Genomic DNA, 18,238 nt, shown 5'->3' with positions numbered 1-18,238 from the left:
ACTTTTATACACAGATAAGTCATTGTAACTTCTGCTTTCTGATGATTGTGGTTACTGAAGTTGTTTACTTGGGCACTTTGTTCATAACAGGATTATGAAACTACTAGTTTGCCTCATTCGGCCAAATTGGCACCCGTTAGATCACTTGGTTCCCCCTTAAAAACACATCAGCAACTGTCTTAAAATAAATAACAATTATTTGGACACAAAGTGCTGGCTGGTGTCGGAGCTGCATTGCAGTTTTTGGAGGTTTTGACCTCCCTTGAGCTGAGATTGAAGGGCAGACTGCCTTATGTAGTAAAACTGCTATACAGACATGATAAATGAAGAATATCAGATGATAACACGCAGGGTGGAAAACGAACAGACACACAATTATTGTCCTGTGACAAACAATAGATTATGAATGAACAATAAAGCACGGGTTTGTTGAATTGACTGAATCATTCTGCAGGGTTGCCAGGTCTGCGTGCAGAAATCAAGCCGAGTCCTAAAAAAACTCAAACTCTACCCTTTTCAAAAGCAAACGAATATAATTAATAGATTACACATTTGACACTTTTATTTGTATATCCACTTTATAAAACAGCAGGATTAAACACATATTAATAATTTCAAAAACATTTGAGCCTTACAAAGAGAGCATAAAGTTTTGCCATATACATGATATTATGTATCACAAAATGTATACATTACGTATTACATGTTGCAATTTTTAAAAAGACTAATGACACGAAAGTGAGTAAATAATAGCAAAATGCTCTGATGTTATGTTAATGTGAAATACAGGATATTGAGGATCTGGCATCCCTGCCGGCAGTTGCAGTGACCCTCCTCTCCACCGGATGTCGCTGATGTCCCAGTGAACAGACCCCTCCCAATGCCCAAACTCTTCGGTTCTTTTTAAACCTGCCCAAAAGGGTGTGTTTTAATGCTATATATTTACTCAGCGTCTCACACTTCTCCTACACTGACAGAGGATTAAATCAGACTGAAGGATCGGACGCACCGGTAAAACCCATCGATCGCATCCTTAAAGGGACAGTCACGCGCTCAGTGGAAGACCGATCAGCGCGCGGCGTCATTCGGAGTTCATGCGACTTTTGCGTTGTTCGCATCGGACAGGACAGATGAGATCGGACATAGAGATGATCTAGCGCAAAAATGCCTGATCGGACCCGTTGGACGACATCGATCCGGCATTGAGTCGTCATCTTTACAGTTGTCATTGAATGTCCTTTTCCCGCCGCGTTTCTGAGGAGACGAAGACGATGCTGTTGACGTTTGAGGCAGAACGTAAACCTCGCGCGCTTTTACCTTTCAGACACAGTGCAGTCAGTGTTTTAAAGGGACTGTTTTAACATCGATGACGTTTAATTGTCTTCTTCCTCGCCCTTTAGACAGGGTTGGGTCACATTGAGGTCTCGTGGAAGTTGCTGGCAGGGTTTTATATGCAAGGCTGCACACATACCTGCTGGTATTTCCGGGTTTTTCGCTCAGGTGTGCAGCTCAGGTGAAGTCGACAGGAAGTTGGAAACTCGATCTAAAGTCATAAAATGATGCGGGAGTTATCCAGTAAGTTACATAACGTTACAGTTTTTACCTCAGAAGCAGCTCGCGCATCGGACGACCTGGTCAGATAATATCGTGTCAGTACATCAGATCTCTATCATGGATCGTCTCAAGCGCACAACTTTTATCCTCTTCCTCATGCTGGTGGCCAGTTTGTTGCCCCTCGGGGGTCACGCCAGCTCACCGGAGGTGGGAACCGGTAACGGAAAAGTGCGTGATCATCAAGGTAACGGGGACACGACTCACAAAGCCAACTACACGAAAAAGGCCTTTCCGGTTCTGTCATTCGATTATAAAAACGTTCGTACCCCCTTTGAGATCTCTTTATGGGTGCTGCTGGCCTCCCTCATGAAGTTAGGTGAGTTGTTGTGTCCTTGTCCTCTCTACAGGTTCATCGTCTAAATGTGTGTGCTTATTTACAGCCTATTATGTAACCCCCCCAAAACCTTTTTGGATATTTACATTTTCATCTAGTACGTTTATCAAGTCACTTTCCTCGTGGGGATGAACAGGCAAAACCTGACCTGTGTGTACATATGATATTTGTTTATTTGCCCTGCTTAAAAACACAATCAAAAGAAATTCTAATGGATGTAATGGTCATAATGGGAACAGCATTGATTTTAATAGAAACCCCAATGTGTGCTTTTATTGGTGGGATGTTATATGGCGGATGTGAACCAACTAAACACCATTAAATTCTTCTGGAATAAGACCCAAAACACACTGCGTAAACGTAAACGTAAAGGAATTTTCTAATGGATTTTATGGTAAACGGTAGATAGTTCATAGTGTTTTTTCTGTAATGAAAACCATGAGAATTTATAGGTAAAGAAGTTATAGAATAGTTTATACATGACCTACCCTTTAAACCCTTTTTGCATTTTCATTTAATATGTTTATGGAGTCATTTTCCTCGTGGGGATGAACAGGCAAAACCTGACCTGTCTGTATACGTGGTTTATGTACAGTAGTAGCCCTAGAAATTATTTGGAGAATTAAGCCACACTTTGAGAATAAATGCGTGAGTGCCGTTTTTATTTAAGTGTGCAGTGTTTGCTTTGCATTGCCAACACATGATGTTGATTCACAAGCATGTCTTGCTCTGCAAAATCAGTATTATTTATGTAAGCGGCTGCATTATATATTTTAAAGTGAATTGCGTCTTTTGTGGATGCTATGCATATCAATATAAAAAATGCAAACAGAAATAAATCCAGTTTTATGTACACTTGTTAATCTATGTAATGTAAGCAGTGTTGCTGTAAATCACTGAGATAACACGATGCTTTATTGACTGTGTAATTTATGTTAATGTTATGTCAGCTTACAGCATCTGTGTGCTGTGACCTCATTGGCGTAGAGGACGGAGTCCCCTTAAATGACCCCCGGGAATTCCTCTCCTCCGTAAATATCCCCCTTCACACTGTTCTGGTTCAATAGCTCGATCTGCAGCCAGTTTCAATCAGAGCCGAACTTTTGATCATCAGCATCATATCTGGTCCACTTTACAGTTTATTGACACGCATAAAATTTCGATCGGATTGTGGGCGGTCCCGTCTGAGATTCACGCTATAGCGTAATGTCAATTTGAAATGATTCAATTCAATTCAGTTTTATTTATATAGCGCTTTTCACAGTGTTTCATTGTTGCAAAGCAGCTTTACAGGGAGCAAGACAAAAATAAACAAAAATAACCTAAGGGGCCATCTTTGCTCTTGATTGTTGACGGAGATTGCCTGGGCTGGAGCTGGGATGATCAGTTAAGTTCATAGGATGGCACGTGACGATCAGCTGGTGTAATGTGTAGTTTCCTCTGGATGGGTGTCCCGATGGTCAGTCAGTCCGCAGGCTCTCACAGGAGGATGACACCAGGTGGTCCTACTTGAGCCGGCATAATCAGTTTTTACCTCGGGGTGGGTATCCCGAGGTGGGGGAGGAGGGCAGAGAGAGAACAATTAGCGTAGCTGCTGTTCATTTACTTATAAACGAGAGATAATACTGGTATGCATCATATGTATGCTTTGCTGAAAAGATGTGCTTTTAATCAAGATTTAAATTGGGAGAGTGTGTCTGACCCTGGAATAGTATCAGGAAGGCTATTCCAGAGGTTAGGTGCTACGTATGAGAAAGCTCTACCCCCTTTGGTGGATTTAGTTATTCTAGGTACTATCAGAAGTCTGGAGTTTTGTGATGGTAGAGAGCGTGATAGACGCTCTCTTAGATAAGCGGGAGCTAAACCGTTTAATGCTTTATAGGTGATTAGAAGTACTTTATAGTCTATATGGTATAAGGATGCTCATATTGACCGTTTAACCGTTAACCGATAGTAAACATTTTGACCGATTAATGCTATCAGTTAAACGATTTAAAAGGTATGTTTATTTTTTTAAGTTAAATAATATGAATAATAGTGACTTCTTCAAGATCACGTGTGTTTAAGGGTGTACTAAGTAGTTGGGACAGGTCGAGCAGGTTATCTGTAAATCTATCTTTAGTGGTTGGTATAATTGTTCAGCCCTGTCGATAACGCGGAGCGATGCAGCCTTCAATTCCGATATGCGTTTTACACGACACTCGGTAGTGATCGCAGACATCATTACTTAGAGGTAGAGTCTCTATATCGCTAAGATCGATTCCATGTGATATAACTAGGTTTAGGGTATGATTAAAGCGACGGGTGGGTTTGTTAATGTTTTGGTTGACCCCAAATGAGTTCGCTCAATCTATGAATGCAACTCCAAAAGCATCATTTATCTACATGAATGTTGAAATCTCCAGCAATTAGTGTTTTGTCAGCATGAACCAGTAGGTCTGACATAAAATCTGCAAACTCTTTTAGAAAATCAGTGTAGGGGCCGGGGGGTCTATACACAGTCGCCTAAACGAGATATGCTAATAGTTTTTGTCTTATATCTGGTAGAGGGACTTTAAGAACAAGCTCTTCAACGGACTTAAACCTTCGTCCTGTTGATTGAGTAACATTTTGAATATTTCTATAGATTGTTGCAACACCGCCTCCACGACCAACCAAACGTGGTTCATGCTTATAACAGTAGCTAGTGGGAGTAGACTCGTTTAGGCCAGTGTAATCATTATGTTTAAGCCACGTTTCAGTTAGGCAGAGTATGTCAAACTTATTATCTGAAATAATTTAATTTACGATGACTGCCTTAGGTGTATATGCGCTAATGTTTAGTAGCCCGAACTTAAAACATTTCAAACATTTGCGTAGAGTCTTGGAGATGTTGTCTGATAGCAGCTCCGCTCCGATACTGCTGGGGTGCAGGCCATCAGGATGGAAAAGCCTAGGACGCTCCCAGAAAAGTTCCCAATTATTTACAAAGAGCTGGTTCTGTTCAATACACCAAGACAGTAACCATTCATTTAAAGCGAATAGTCTACTGAACCTTTCATGTCCTTGTCGGTACGTGGGAAGCGGTCCTGATACGATGATCCTCGCCGAGTGAGACATATGGCGTACTTCCTCGATCAGACTCCTGAAATCCCTCTTCAGAATCTCCGACTGCCGAATTCTGATGTCGTTCACCTCCGTGTGCAGCACGACAGCTCCGATGTTCCCGTCTCCCTTTAGGATCACAGGTACCTGCGCAGAAACAACGAGAACACGAGCACTATACATTTAGTGGAGGAAGCGCGTACGTTCCGGACGATCGAGTCTCCGATGATCACAGCGTTGGATTCCGTCTTGCGAAGGGTGGCTAAGCGGTTCCTGGTGGGGATCTCAAAGACCTGGGCGGCACTGGGGGAGAAGTCATCGCTCCGGTCCTGGCTCGTGTCTTTCGACGTGGGTGTGCCGGTGCTGGAGTGAAGTTCATCTGGGCTGTTCGCGATCTCAGAGCCTGGGCTCTGTGCAGAGAAACACGTGGAGTAGAAGAGGTGGTAGTATTAAGATTGTGCAGAAAACTTACCGCAGGCTTGCTAGTGTTAAACCTGGATGTTTCCAACGCAGTTTTCCGCTCTCGCAGCCGTGCCTGCTTCTCTAATAGATCTGGAACATTAGCCTTTTGTAATGTAATCGACGATAACAATACGGAGGGCAGTATTTAAAAAAGTAAACACTTGGAAACGCTAGTAGTGCTAGCAGCCTGTGGGCTAATGTCAGGATAAAAATGGTAATTATCAGTGCGTTTTATTATGATTTTGATTAAAGACACAGTTTAGGGTGAGTTAATAAGTTTTAGTTATGATGTAAAGCACAAATCTTAACATATAATACAATTTAAACAGTGTATTAAGAATAAGCTTGACGGAGCTCCGACTCAAACCACGCGGTGGTGGATGTAGGCCCTGTGTGTTATTAAAAGCTTAGCGTGGTTATGTTGTGTTCTTTAAATACTGCTTAATTAGTGGCTGTAATGTGGTTTATTATTAAGTGATGTTTTATGTCACGTGTGATATGTGAAAATCACATCAACTTTATTTTCAGCTCACATTTGCGGTTCTTTGAGATCTTTAAAGAAGAGACCGTAGTGTTGTTAAACAGGAAGATAAGGTCAGATGTGTGCAAAAGTTCTTCCTGTTTCACAAAAGAGAGTGAGTGAGACTGTATTTGCTGTGACCGTTACACTTCCTGATGTCAGACCCTCCTGTCTGAAAGCGTCTGTTCTTCGGTCTTCAAATAGCAGCAGAAAAAACACTTCTGTATTTAATGTGTATTCATGTTTTCTTCCGTTTCATATTTTTAGTTCCGATGAAAGATTTTGCCTACAAATAAAAATGAGGTTGCTAAAACGTATGAACTTGTGAAATCTTCTGCATATGTTTTGTTTTAGAAGAGGAGCTTCATTGTTGCTTGTTCTAATCGTTTTTTTTTTTTTCTTCGATTCACTTGTGACTAATTCATTCAAATTAGCCGCCTCATAAAACGGCCGTGAGAAAATGCTGGATTTATTAATATATCAACATTGCAGGTCAGATAGGGAGTGGTCATTTTATCGCACCGCACAAAGAAACGCTTCATAAACGTTGATAAGACGCCTTTTTTCAAACAGGTTTGAAAGGTCCCAAAGGTCAAAACTCCGTCACATGGAGACCTTGAGTCAATAGTCAACATGACAGCCAGTTCACATTTCATTAATTCACAATTTGTAATGCAAACATCATTCTTCTGTTCAAAAAGAGCACCGTGCATATACTGAGCTGTACATTTTGTGCTTTAACAGGTTCAGCCGCAGCTCTTTTCAGGTCCAGAGATTGTTATTTCTTTTAGAAACACACCTGCCAGACGCATTAAACTGACGCCTGGATCCATCTCACCTCTGCTTTCTGATAGTTGCCATGCACACTGCTTGGTGATAACGTTATGATTCATTTATACTCTCTATTAGCTTATCTCTTAATAGGCTTGGCCCTGTCTGTGAGTAAATGTCGTTTCTCGGTTGGCTTGCATTGGGTGCAGCTATCAGATGGAAATTCTCTCCGCTGTTTTTCCAGTGGTTGTGTTTACATCACAATTCGTCGGAAAGTGCTGAGCATTAATGTTTCAGAGTCTGTTCATTATTAATAAATGCTTGTCGTGGGGAGTGCCACATCTCACCGCCCGAAGTAGAGGAGTTGTAGTTAATGCGATTGGGTTTGTTCATGGTATTACTCATGGCTGGTGTGTGCTCAGTCTAACTGGCATGAAAACAGAAAACCTTTGTTATAAACTAGAGATAAACTCGGTTAGAGTTGTCATCTGTCATGGGGTTTAAAGAGCGTGTGCTGTGCTTGCTGTGGTCTTGTTAAGCCTTTGACAGCATATGAAACTTCTCTGTAACTGACGTTTTAATGCTCACTCGTGCATAACCCGTGAGTGGTCTTGAAAGTCAAAAGAGCCCACCCCGAGAACCTGACGTTCTAGTTTCTTGAAATGGCTCAGGTCCGTCAAGTAATGTCTTTCTGTCAGTGAATCATGTGTGTTGAAGTTGTGGCTTTGTGGTTTTTAGCAGAAGTGTTGTCGTCTTCCTTTTCATCACGTATGAAACTGGCTGATTTCAGGGTCAGTACTTTAGTGGTATCTCCTGCCACCGTCCCCTGCAGTTCACATTAGTTAGATCTACTGATTGGGGATCAGAGAGGAAAGAGATCCAGTCAGAGTGAGAGTACAACAGCTCTCACCTCATAGAAACCAGAGAGACCAGTTGATTCTCTGATCTTTACATGTTCAGGTTTTAAATTCAGCGTTTCAGTGATTGAGTGTTTATTTGTGCGTATTTAAGACTGCAGCTGCCACAAACATCCATTTTGCAAGCAAATCAAGTTTTGAACAAAATGATCATGGATAAGTTCAAAATTGTAGATGACTGATGTTTCCTGCATCTGTTTAAGTACATCAGCTAAAGATAAAAACGATTGTTTTACAATTTAATTATACTTTTTCTTGTTCTAGTTCCTATAATAAAGTTAAAGGATAAACACTTAATTGTAACCTCGATTGTAACATGAAGATTGGTGAGCGGGTGGCTGGTCAGATGATTTTTGGTTGTTGTTGTTTTGGCACTTGCATCAATGCAACACGTTTAATTAGTTAACTTATACCATGGCATGACACATGATTGCAAGGTCTCTGCTTCATCTTCTCATTTGCATTTCTTGCTCGTTCACCCCTCAGATTTACATGACAGATGTTTGTTTATCATGTTCCACCCACCAGGCCTGAAATTTGACTGACTGAGCCAGTATCTAATGTAAGACTTAACCGGATGAGAAAACATGGTCCGCTGGTTTCAGAGTAATGAGCATTTGAGCCCGTCACATTTACATTGGTTGACTTATTTACACTTCTGATCTAATGGAGCAGAGCTTTGTGCTTTGATTTCTGTGTTTCTATTAAAATATTAAGTGTAAAGAAGCAAACGCACACCATCGGAGGTGCCGGTCAAGGAAGAGAAATATTTATGTACAAGAAAAACCTTGCGCAAGCGAGTGTGCGGTCAGTTTTAAAATTAAAATATATCAGTTAAATTAGTTAATTATTGCACTATGTATAAGGTATATAGAGGACAGTCACCCTATAGACGCCTTTACTGTTAGTAAACATTGTGATGCGTTTTTGTGGGCGGAGCTTAGCTGGAGGCAGAAAGATCCCACTGACCGCTTTTTTAATGCTAGGTAGCACGTTTTGTTTGCATGCTTTTTGACAATGACTAGAAAAAATCTGATTAAGTTTTAACATTTAAGGTCACTCACTGTCTAGGACTGCAATTGTTTTTGAAAAAGTTAACTTTAACGCCATGAACCTGTACGCGCTCACTCAGTGGATCCAGGGACGAACTGAAAGGATTACCTCCAGTAAAAGGCAGAGTAGATCATTTGGAAAATGCCAACGTTTGCCTGCTAGCAGTGCAATCATACGATCCCTCTCTCTCGCGAATCACCATCCAAAGCCACGCCTCCTCCAAAACACATGAGCGCGCGCACAGACCAGAAGCTGTTGGATCGGTTCCAGTGAAGTCATGTCACATTCACCGGTGAGAAAACATTACAGTACAAAGTGAATTACATTACTACAATAAAGAACATTTCCAGGTACCAGCTCTCTGTCCGCCATTGTCCCGCTGCCTGGCCTGTACATCGCACATGAGCGCGCTGATGACGTATAATGTCTGCGTGAACAGGGTGCGCAGTGGGATGCAAAATACGCTGACTGAAAATGTACACATGACGTATCATTGCCCTCGGACCGAGGGCAGTAATTGGTCCAACGATTTTTGACCCTACGCCTTTCACAGACGCTATATAATTATAAAAAATACCAATGTTTCGCATTACTTATTGATTGCTATAAGGATGTTAAGCGACTTCCAACCAGCATAACAAAAAACGTTTCTGGACAGGATTGCCTACTCAGCCTTTAAGTGGCCTGACATCTACAGTACACCTATTACACCTACCAGACAGAGAAACCAAGCGTGTATAGTAAAGATAACCTGAGAGCGAATACATCTAAAGATGCCTGCGTGTGCTAACAGTGGCAAACGTTAGCAAATGCATTTACTTGAACACAAACCTGATGCATAACATGAGCCTTCTCACTGTTCCCTCTCCCTTTATATGAATGCACTTGTGACAACTAAAGAAAAAGAGATGACAAACAGTTTCCTTTGTTTAGTTTCTGGCCGATAGTTGCTAGTTGTATAACTAACAAAGTTAGCGAGCATACCCTACGAGTTCAAAAGCTAACTACTTAACGCTAACTTACGTGAAAAGTAACATTGTTTCTGATTTGGGCATACGTGAGATATTTTTAGACACATACCCAAATCATAATCCACACCAACAAAAGACAGTATCTTTTTAATCTCAAGTGTTATGAAGTGAAACGCGAGCATTTTTGATGATCGTTTCGGTTCAGTCCGCTAGTTTTGTTGTGTTTAACTACAGCTTCTCTTCCGTGTTTTTGTTTGGCAGTGGCAGCAGGTATGTGTTAAAATATCAAATTGGAGACTGTATTCTGTCGATTGTGGCACTAAACAACACAACAAGATGATATTTTAAACTCCTTGTGTAGCTGGATCTGTGCTGGGTTTTTTTTTAAACTAGAGCCGTGACGTAAGCGTGACGTCGGCGAGAAAGGGGTCTATATAATTCGCTAAAATCGATTAATCTTTTTTTTAAAATGCGATTCAATATCGATTCTCAAAAGCTGTGAATCGATTTTTTTTCTTTCATATTCCCGCAAGCACTCAACATTCATTAACGTGAATGTTATTGCTACTACTATCCACTAGATGTCACTTTTCTTTTTACAACGGATGGATGTTACAACAGTGAGCATATCGCTCATTTATTGCTTAATTAACATGGCGGATGCGGGAGTGTCGTCTAATTTAACATCACCTTCACATAAAAGGCAAGGGTTCATATGATTGCAGCCCCTCTTTACAGCTAATTTTGTTCAAGTTTGTTTGTTATCTTAAATGTAAAGTAACCTGTTCTGTTTCAATATACCCAAGTGTGTTTAAAGTTTAATATACAGGTTTGTGGTTCTTCATTTCATTTTTGTATTTAACTATTGTAATGTGCTATTTACTGATCTTTTTTAGAAATATCTATAGGATTTGTATTAAATCTATAATCACTGGAATCGAATCGAGAGCTTGTGAATCGGAATCGAAACATCAGAATGGATACCTAGCCCAGGTATATAAGGTGTATAGATATACAGATGGAGTGAATGACATGCACACTAGATCCCCGCAGGCTGTTTGTCCTCAGACTTCTGGCAAACTGCTGCAGTATTGGTCCTCCCAACAGGCAACCATGTGTTTCACTGCAGATGAATGCCTGGAGACGAAAGCGTTCTGCAGACTACCGTGTGCCCTTGAGAGGGTTCTGTGAAATCTCCAGCAGTGATAACCTGTAACCAGGGATTTCTTCCGTGTTAGACGGTAATTGGGGTGTCTGGGCTGAAGACAGAGTTAACTTAAGGGCAGATGAAGTCCAACATATAACACGAACCATCTCGATTGAAAAAGTGAAGAAAAAGGTCTTGGATGCTGAAAATGCAGCTGTGAAAGTTTGACTGGAATTAATATTGTAAACGTAAATTAAACTCAAAGCTGTAAAATTATTTTACAATTTAAGGTGAAGATGTGTAAGGTAAATTTATGCGTATATATATTATTATTACCATTATACATAATGTATGTGTAATGTTATTTTTACATTGACTTCAAGGTTATTTGTATTATACACAATCTGCTATTTGTAGTATGTGCCTAAGTGTAATATAATAATATATTACATAAATCTATGAATAATTTTCATAAAAATTTGGAGAAAAATGAAGGGAACACTTAAATAATATTAGATTAGGGGCTGATAGACGTGACAATGTTAAGCCGGAATCGTGATTTCAACAAATGTTTCACTTTCGTCACGTGACGCTCGCTGCTCTGCGGGCTACAAATTGCGTTGTAAACAAATATGAACAAAGCTAATGGGCATAAAACCTCACACTGCCTGACTTTATAACTGGAGCTCGCGCTGTATAAAGAGGACGCGCAGTTTGCGCAGACCCGCCTGACTTTGTGGTGTGGTGTAGTGATGCTGGTGACTCTGGAATGACGTACTTATAAGTTCCTCCTTGTTTTGACTTCAGCACTCGTTCTGCTGTGTATTTTCACATTACTCCATGTTTCTTTTGACAGGTTTATGTCTAGTTGAGCTAAACCGGTCTGGCACACCGCTAGCTGTGCACATTTATGTACTGTGGATTAACTGCAATCTCTGCCAGGTGACGTTTCTACCGTCACATTGTGTATACTGTCCTCTTCCCCAGCCCTTGTGTGAAAGCCAGTTTAACATTCAGGATGTGTCCATCTCCGGTGGTCTGCAGTAGAAATCACGATGACTTTGCAGTTTGTAATTATGGGACGTCAGGAGCGACAGCAGTTTCATTTCTCTCTCCGAATAATCCAAACACTTGTGGCTGAAGATTCTGAACCGCAGGAAAATACTTCTGAAAACACAGTGTCATAGACTGAGATAAGATGCCACAAAAAATCTGCTCTAGTGCTTAATAAAGTAGATTATTAGCTGTTTAGACTACAGCACTTAGGCCTCCCCAAGTAAATGAAGATATTTATTGCTGCGTAGCGTTGATTTTGTGTCCAGTTGAGTGAAATGCAGTATGTTATGAATTACACAAGTTTGTGTTTGTGTTTCGTACCGGAGCACTTGTTGCATTTAATGAACACGTCAGCGCCCCCTTGAGTCTGGAGGTCTGTTTGCACCCCAGGACCAGCAGAACGGTGCAGAAGTCTCGCAATGTGTCGGCCAAAACATTCATGTCTGCGTTTGTGTGCTTGCATGGTTGCTTGCAAATGTGTTTGCCTTTAGACTCTTTTAAAGGTCTCCTCAGACGAGCACTTTCAACAAGTTGGTAGGATTTATTAGGGTCTTCATGAAATGTCTGGAACATATTTTGCTTAAAAACACTCAATGGCTGTGTAAACAAAACCCTTCTTGCCTCGTCAAAAACAGCTATGCTCACAGCAACCCGTTTTGGTGCATGTCTCTTTAAATGATAATGAGTTACAGCGAACCCCACCCCCCTTCTGTCCGGCGTGTCAACACAACACACGTGTAGTACTGCCATGGCAACGGTTTAGCTAAATGATATTTCCTGAATTCCTCTGCAGTTAGTTTCATCTTAAACGTCTCAAATCATTCGTCCGGAGACAAAAAAATAAGTCACAGCAAACAGCTAATGTGCTTACGTTGTGCGTGTATGCTTACCTAAAATCCACGGACTCCACTGCAGATCTCAGCGGAATTACATGGATTTTAGCGATTGTCATTGACAAGTTATAACGTTACACACACAACTTGAGAGCTAGTTTGCTGTGACAGATTTTTCAGCCTAAGCTCGAATGATTTGAGACGTTTAAAACGAAACTAACCCCAGTGTTCGCACCTGTTCAACAAAACAAACAGCTAGCCGCAGCTGAACATATTAACGCACATAATGTATTAACATTCATACAGCTAAACTCCACGTGTCCATCTGCACTTATATACCGAAAGTTTAACACTGGCTTTGAATGTTCTATTTAGCCCGTGACTGACTTAGCTCCCTTCGCTATCATATGCTAACGTTATCCTCCTACATATACGGTACATTTACAACAATTCAGACTGTTGATAAATATTACTTACATCGGCAGTTTTGTCTCGTTCAGTCGGTCTCGATCCCTCTTGAGGAACATCTTTGAAGCTAATCCTGCTTGTACTGTCCCAGGTTGATGAAGCACTCCGGTTTGAAGTGATTCGCGCAAACAAGCAGGTTTTTACTTAAGGTTTCTGATGGATTTCCACTAAAAATAAAATAAATCCACTCCTGTCTCTTCCTAGGTTTGGGCTCTGTGCAGCGACTACATTGCATGTTGTCCACGAACTTTAGCCATGGTGTCACGTACACCGCTGTCGCTTGTGAAAACAACAATGGCGGAGCGCGGTGGGTGGAACTGTGTAGATTAAGGGGCGGTAACATTATAATAAAATACGCTTTGGACGTCACAACCGGAGCGAAATCTGAACGGCTCGATTTCTCACATGCTTGCAGGGAAAGGCACACCAAAACAAACTTACTGGGTTCTTATTTTTCACGTTTTCTGGGTTGCTAGATGCACCGGGGACCCGATTATTATAGCACTTAAACACAGAAAAAGTGGGGTTTTCATCTGATGTCTCCTTTAAAGGAGAGACGCAAGCACAAAAAGAGAAGCAGATGTTTGCTGTTTAATCTAAACTTTGCCTTCCGTTGTGTTATTTGTAAGCAGCTTTTGTGGTTGTTGTAAATGAAAAAATGTCCCTTGAGCAGAATGAGTTTTGCTAATAACACAGAATAAATATTTACATTGAGTTTTAATTCAGGTTGGTTGATGTACGTGTTTGTGACGTGTGGAGTATTAGCTGTCTGTTTAAAATCAGTTGGAAACGAACACAAAGGGCAGAAAACCATCACGAAGATAACGTCTATGTTCTATATATATCTCCAGTCTCCAGTGAAATTGAATTAATTGAGAGTTTGACTTCTCTCTCATGTCGTTGATCAGTATCGCAGTAAAGAACGGAGTAAAATGTTTCTTGTGGATCGTATTACTTTCAGTTTCTTAATGCAAAGCTGTTCAAAGTAATCATGCAAGATTCTTAAATATTTGGCACATAAGATTTTCTATTCCGACACGATGCTTGTGCAAACAATTTATTATAACCATTAGCTGCTTTAATACATCATGTATCAAAACAGTAGGTTATATCGTTTGTTACTCATGCTCTTATCTGTAAAGTAGTTCCTCCGTTGAAATTTGGACACATTTGATGAAGATAAAATGAAACTAATTTTGAATGCAAATGTATTTCTGGTTTGTGTTTTCTCTCCAGCTATAAGCACGGTTTCCAGGCTGTGGTGAAGAACAAGTACCCGTGTGAAGCGGATGAGTTATCTAGATGGCAGCTTGTCTGAGGATTTTATTTGTGTAGCGCTGCGATGTTTGACATTTGTTCTGTGTTAATGAGCACCTTTTAATTGGATGTACTCTGTGAGCGCTGGCACGCAGGACACAGGTACCATGTTTACAGACCTCACGCTGTTTTCCAGCGTGCCTCAGGGTGTGTGCCACCCTGCCAGCAGCCCACGGCTCTGAATAATTCACTCAGTCCTGGGGGGCGTCGTTCAGTGTCCTGAGGCCAGTGTGAAGCTTAAAACCTTCTGATACCCAAACGCTTATCAATGTACCCTTAAGAAAATTAACCACGTTTTACTATAGTAAAAGTGTAGTACCCTTGGTTTTACTAAAGATTGGACAAAGCCGTATGTTATAGTCGTTGTGTTTCACAATATAGCCGCAGTTTTGTTTTTTGTTGATGTATTAAAACCAAATGATCAAGTCTATTTTTGTGTAATTGTGCAAAAAATAAGCTTAGAATAAAAACACGGTACCACTGGGTAATAAGTTAATAGCTCCAAGACTTACACTTGCATGCAGTGACATCAGGTGCCCACATGATAAGATACTATGGTATTTTAAACCATACTATAGTAAACTGTATACAGTGTTTTTAAACCTTATAGTATGTACTGTAGTATACAACAATATTGACTATTATATATGCCTTTACTACAGTTAATGTTACAGAATACTGTAGTAATTATACTATACTATAGTAAGCACTGTAGTATACTACAGTATCTTCATGTTGTGAAAGATGTTTGATTGTCACAACATGGATGTTCAGGTGGAGGTCTGAAGACATTACGGACAGATCTGTTCTTTCCTCGGAGTCGTATATTCTTCCAGGCTTGACGTGGTTTTAATTTAGCCGCTTGTCTCCTGGGACTGATCTCTGATCTGTGTGACAAACACATGCTGCACCTGCTTCACTACAGTATTACTGACTCCGTAGTGACTCATTTCACCTCGGAGACCCACTGCGGCAATATGACATCGCCTATAAATCAATACCTGTTAAATAAAAAAATCTGAAATGTATCATAGCAGCTCGACAGTGCTTGCACAACAAGGCTAAATAAAAATAAATAAACGTACTAATAAGGTAAATTATAGTTTAAGATTATCATTAATAATCTAATAGCATTTGCAATTTTGTGGTGAAGACGTGTCAGGTGACCGCGTCCTTCTTTATCCAGCTCTATCATCTCAGCTCTTGTCAGGTCTCCGCTCTACCATCAGGTCAGGCCATGAACTGCATTCTGCTCGCTGTGGTCACCTTGGAACAATGAGACAAGACTGGCTGAGAGTAGAGTACTCTTCTGCACTCTTTGATGCAACAAGTACATCAGTTGTGTTTTTGGTTCCGGTTGATCTAACTAATGCAGCCTAAACCCTCAGAGGATTTATATTATGGAAGAGTAGTGTATGCAAGATTAAAAAGATGCGTCTTTAGTCTAGATTTAAACTAAACTGACAGTGTGTCTGCCTCCCGGACAGTGCAGGGAAGACTATTCCAAAGTTTAGGCGCTAGATAGGAAAAGGATCTACCACCTGCAATTGATTTTGAAATTCTAGGTATTACCAACTGACAGGACGCCTGAGAGCGTAATGCACGTGAAGGACTGTAATACAAAAGGAGTTCACTCAAGTACTGAGGAGCTAAACCATGTAGGGCTTTATAGGTAATAAGCAAGATTTTAAAGTTAACGCGATGCTTTATAGGTAACCAGTGCGAGGTTGACAGAACCGGGCTAATATGTTCATACTTTTTTGTACGTGTAAGAACTCGAGCTGCCGCGTTTCAGTTGGAGTTTTTGTAATAATCCTGCAGGGGAACCACCTAACAGTGCATTACAGTAATCTAGTCTCAATGTCATGAATGCATGAATGAACTTCTCTGCATCTGACATTGACAGCAGATGTAGTTTAGATATATTCTTAAGATGGAAAAACTCAATTTTACAGGTGTTGGCGACGTGGCTCTCAAATGACAGATTACTATCGAATAAAACGCCAAGATTCTTTGCTGATGACGAGGATTTTATGGAACATCCGTCAATAGTTAAGCAGTATTCTTGGTTGTTACGTATAGCAGTTTTCGGTCCAATAAGTAACACTTCTGTTTTGTCCGAGTTCAGTAATAACAAGTTGTTACTCATCCAGTTTTTTATATCGACTATGCATTCCATTATTCGATGGAACTGCTGATATTGTTAGTTCCAGCTCAAACCACAGAATTGCAACATACAGTTACATACTTGACTTCACTTTCAAAGAAAGAAACGTGATTCCAGAGAAATGTGTTCTCTTTGTGCTGTGCTCGACCAGTTCGGTGCCTTTCATCAGACTGATAGTGAACTTTGCTTTTGTGACTGTAAAGTGTTTGTGAGGTCGTGATGCGTGTCATTAGTTTGTGAACTGTCATGAGTTAAGCCTTGTGTTTGCTTTGTGAAAACATTACTCTTAAAAAAACATGCCGTATTTGCAGTTTTCAAAGTTAGTAAATCTCACAAAAATGCACAAAAAAAGCCTTTTGTAGCGCCATTAGTATGCTTGTATGATGCGAAATTGGCATGACTACCACAAGGTGCGAATTTTCCATTTCTCATCCTTTTTTCTGACCCTTCGTTTCTCTCTGACAGGGTTTCATCTGATTCCACGAGTCTCCAATATCGTACCCGAGAGCTGTCTGCTCATCGTGGTGGGTCTGCTGATCGGTGGTCTTATAAAGTTGGTGGGCGAGGATCCTCCAGTGCTAAGCTCCAAGGTCTTCTTTTTCTACCTGTTGCCTCCCATAATCCTCGACGCGGGCTATTTTCTGCCTATGCGGCCATTCACGGAGAACCTGGGCACCATCCTCATGTTTGCGGTGGTGGGAACTTTGTGGAATGCGTTCTTCATCGGCGGTGCTCTGTATGGCGTGTGTCAGCTGGAGGGCGATTACCTGGGGAAGGTAGAGCTTCTGTCGTGTTTGCTGTTTGGTTCCGTCGTCTCGGCTGTAGACCCCGTGGCCGTCCTGGCCGTGTTCGAGGAGATTCACATTAATGAACTGCTCCACATCCTGGTGTTCGGAGAGTCTCTCCTGAATGACGCCGTCACTGTGGTAAGTTCATTTTGCATACAAATTCGATATTTATTTCATCCTAATTCCATCCGTTACGGTTGATTTTTCCATACGGTGCGGATGATATGTACGGCCTTCGTGTCTAATGAAGTGTGGATGTCGTTCCCGCTCCGCAGGTTCTTTATCATCTCTTTGAGGAGTTTTCTAGCGTGGGCACCATCACCGTCACAGATGTGTTTCTGGGTATCGTGTGTTTCCTGGTGGTGTCATTGGGCGGCATCATGGTGGGTGCCATGTATGGCATCCTGGCAGCGTTCACGTCACGCTTCACCTCTCACACCCGTGTCATCGAGCCGCTGTTCGTCTTCGTCTACAGCTACCTGGCGTATCTCTCCGCAGAGGTGTTCCACCTGTCGGGCATTATGGCGTAAGGTGTTCTGCAACAACTTCACTAGGAAATGTTATATTACATATTCATATTAAAATGAAACGGGTCACAAGATTCAAACTCGCTGCATCAAAGGGATTTGTGATGTCATCTAAAAAGTAACTTTGTTTCGGAGGTGGATCCAGTTGTTGCATTCTAATGAAAGATGATCAGAAGATAAATGTTATATTTGAAATATTGTGCAGGGAA

General features: G+C 41.0%; 1 protein-coding gene across 1 annotated transcript in view; it reads left to right on the top strand.

Moving 5' to 3' along the window:
- The first annotated feature begins 656 nt into the window (after positions 1-656).
- slc9a1a (solute carrier family 9 member A1a) overlaps positions 657-18,238 on the top strand; it is a 30,839-nt gene continuing 13,257 nt past the window's right edge. Inside the window, exons 1-3 of the mRNA XM_057339582.1 lie at positions 657-1,930; positions 17,180-17,640; positions 17,778-18,028. Coding sequence (XP_057195565.1) covers positions 1,672-1,930; positions 17,180-17,640; positions 17,778-18,028 — 971 coding nt within the window. The 5' untranslated portion in view covers positions 657-1,671. The remainder of the gene's footprint in view (positions 1,931-17,179; positions 17,641-17,777; positions 18,029-18,238) is intronic.

The sequence above is a fragment of the Triplophysa rosa genome, linkage group LG8 (genome assembly GCF_024868665.1).
Source record: "Triplophysa rosa linkage group LG8, Trosa_1v2, whole genome shotgun sequence".
Taxonomy (NCBI): domain Eukaryota; kingdom Metazoa; phylum Chordata; class Actinopteri; order Cypriniformes; family Nemacheilidae; genus Triplophysa; species Triplophysa rosa.
The sequence above is the reverse complement of the archived record's forward strand: the minus strand, read 5'-3'. Positions and strand labels throughout refer to the sequence as shown.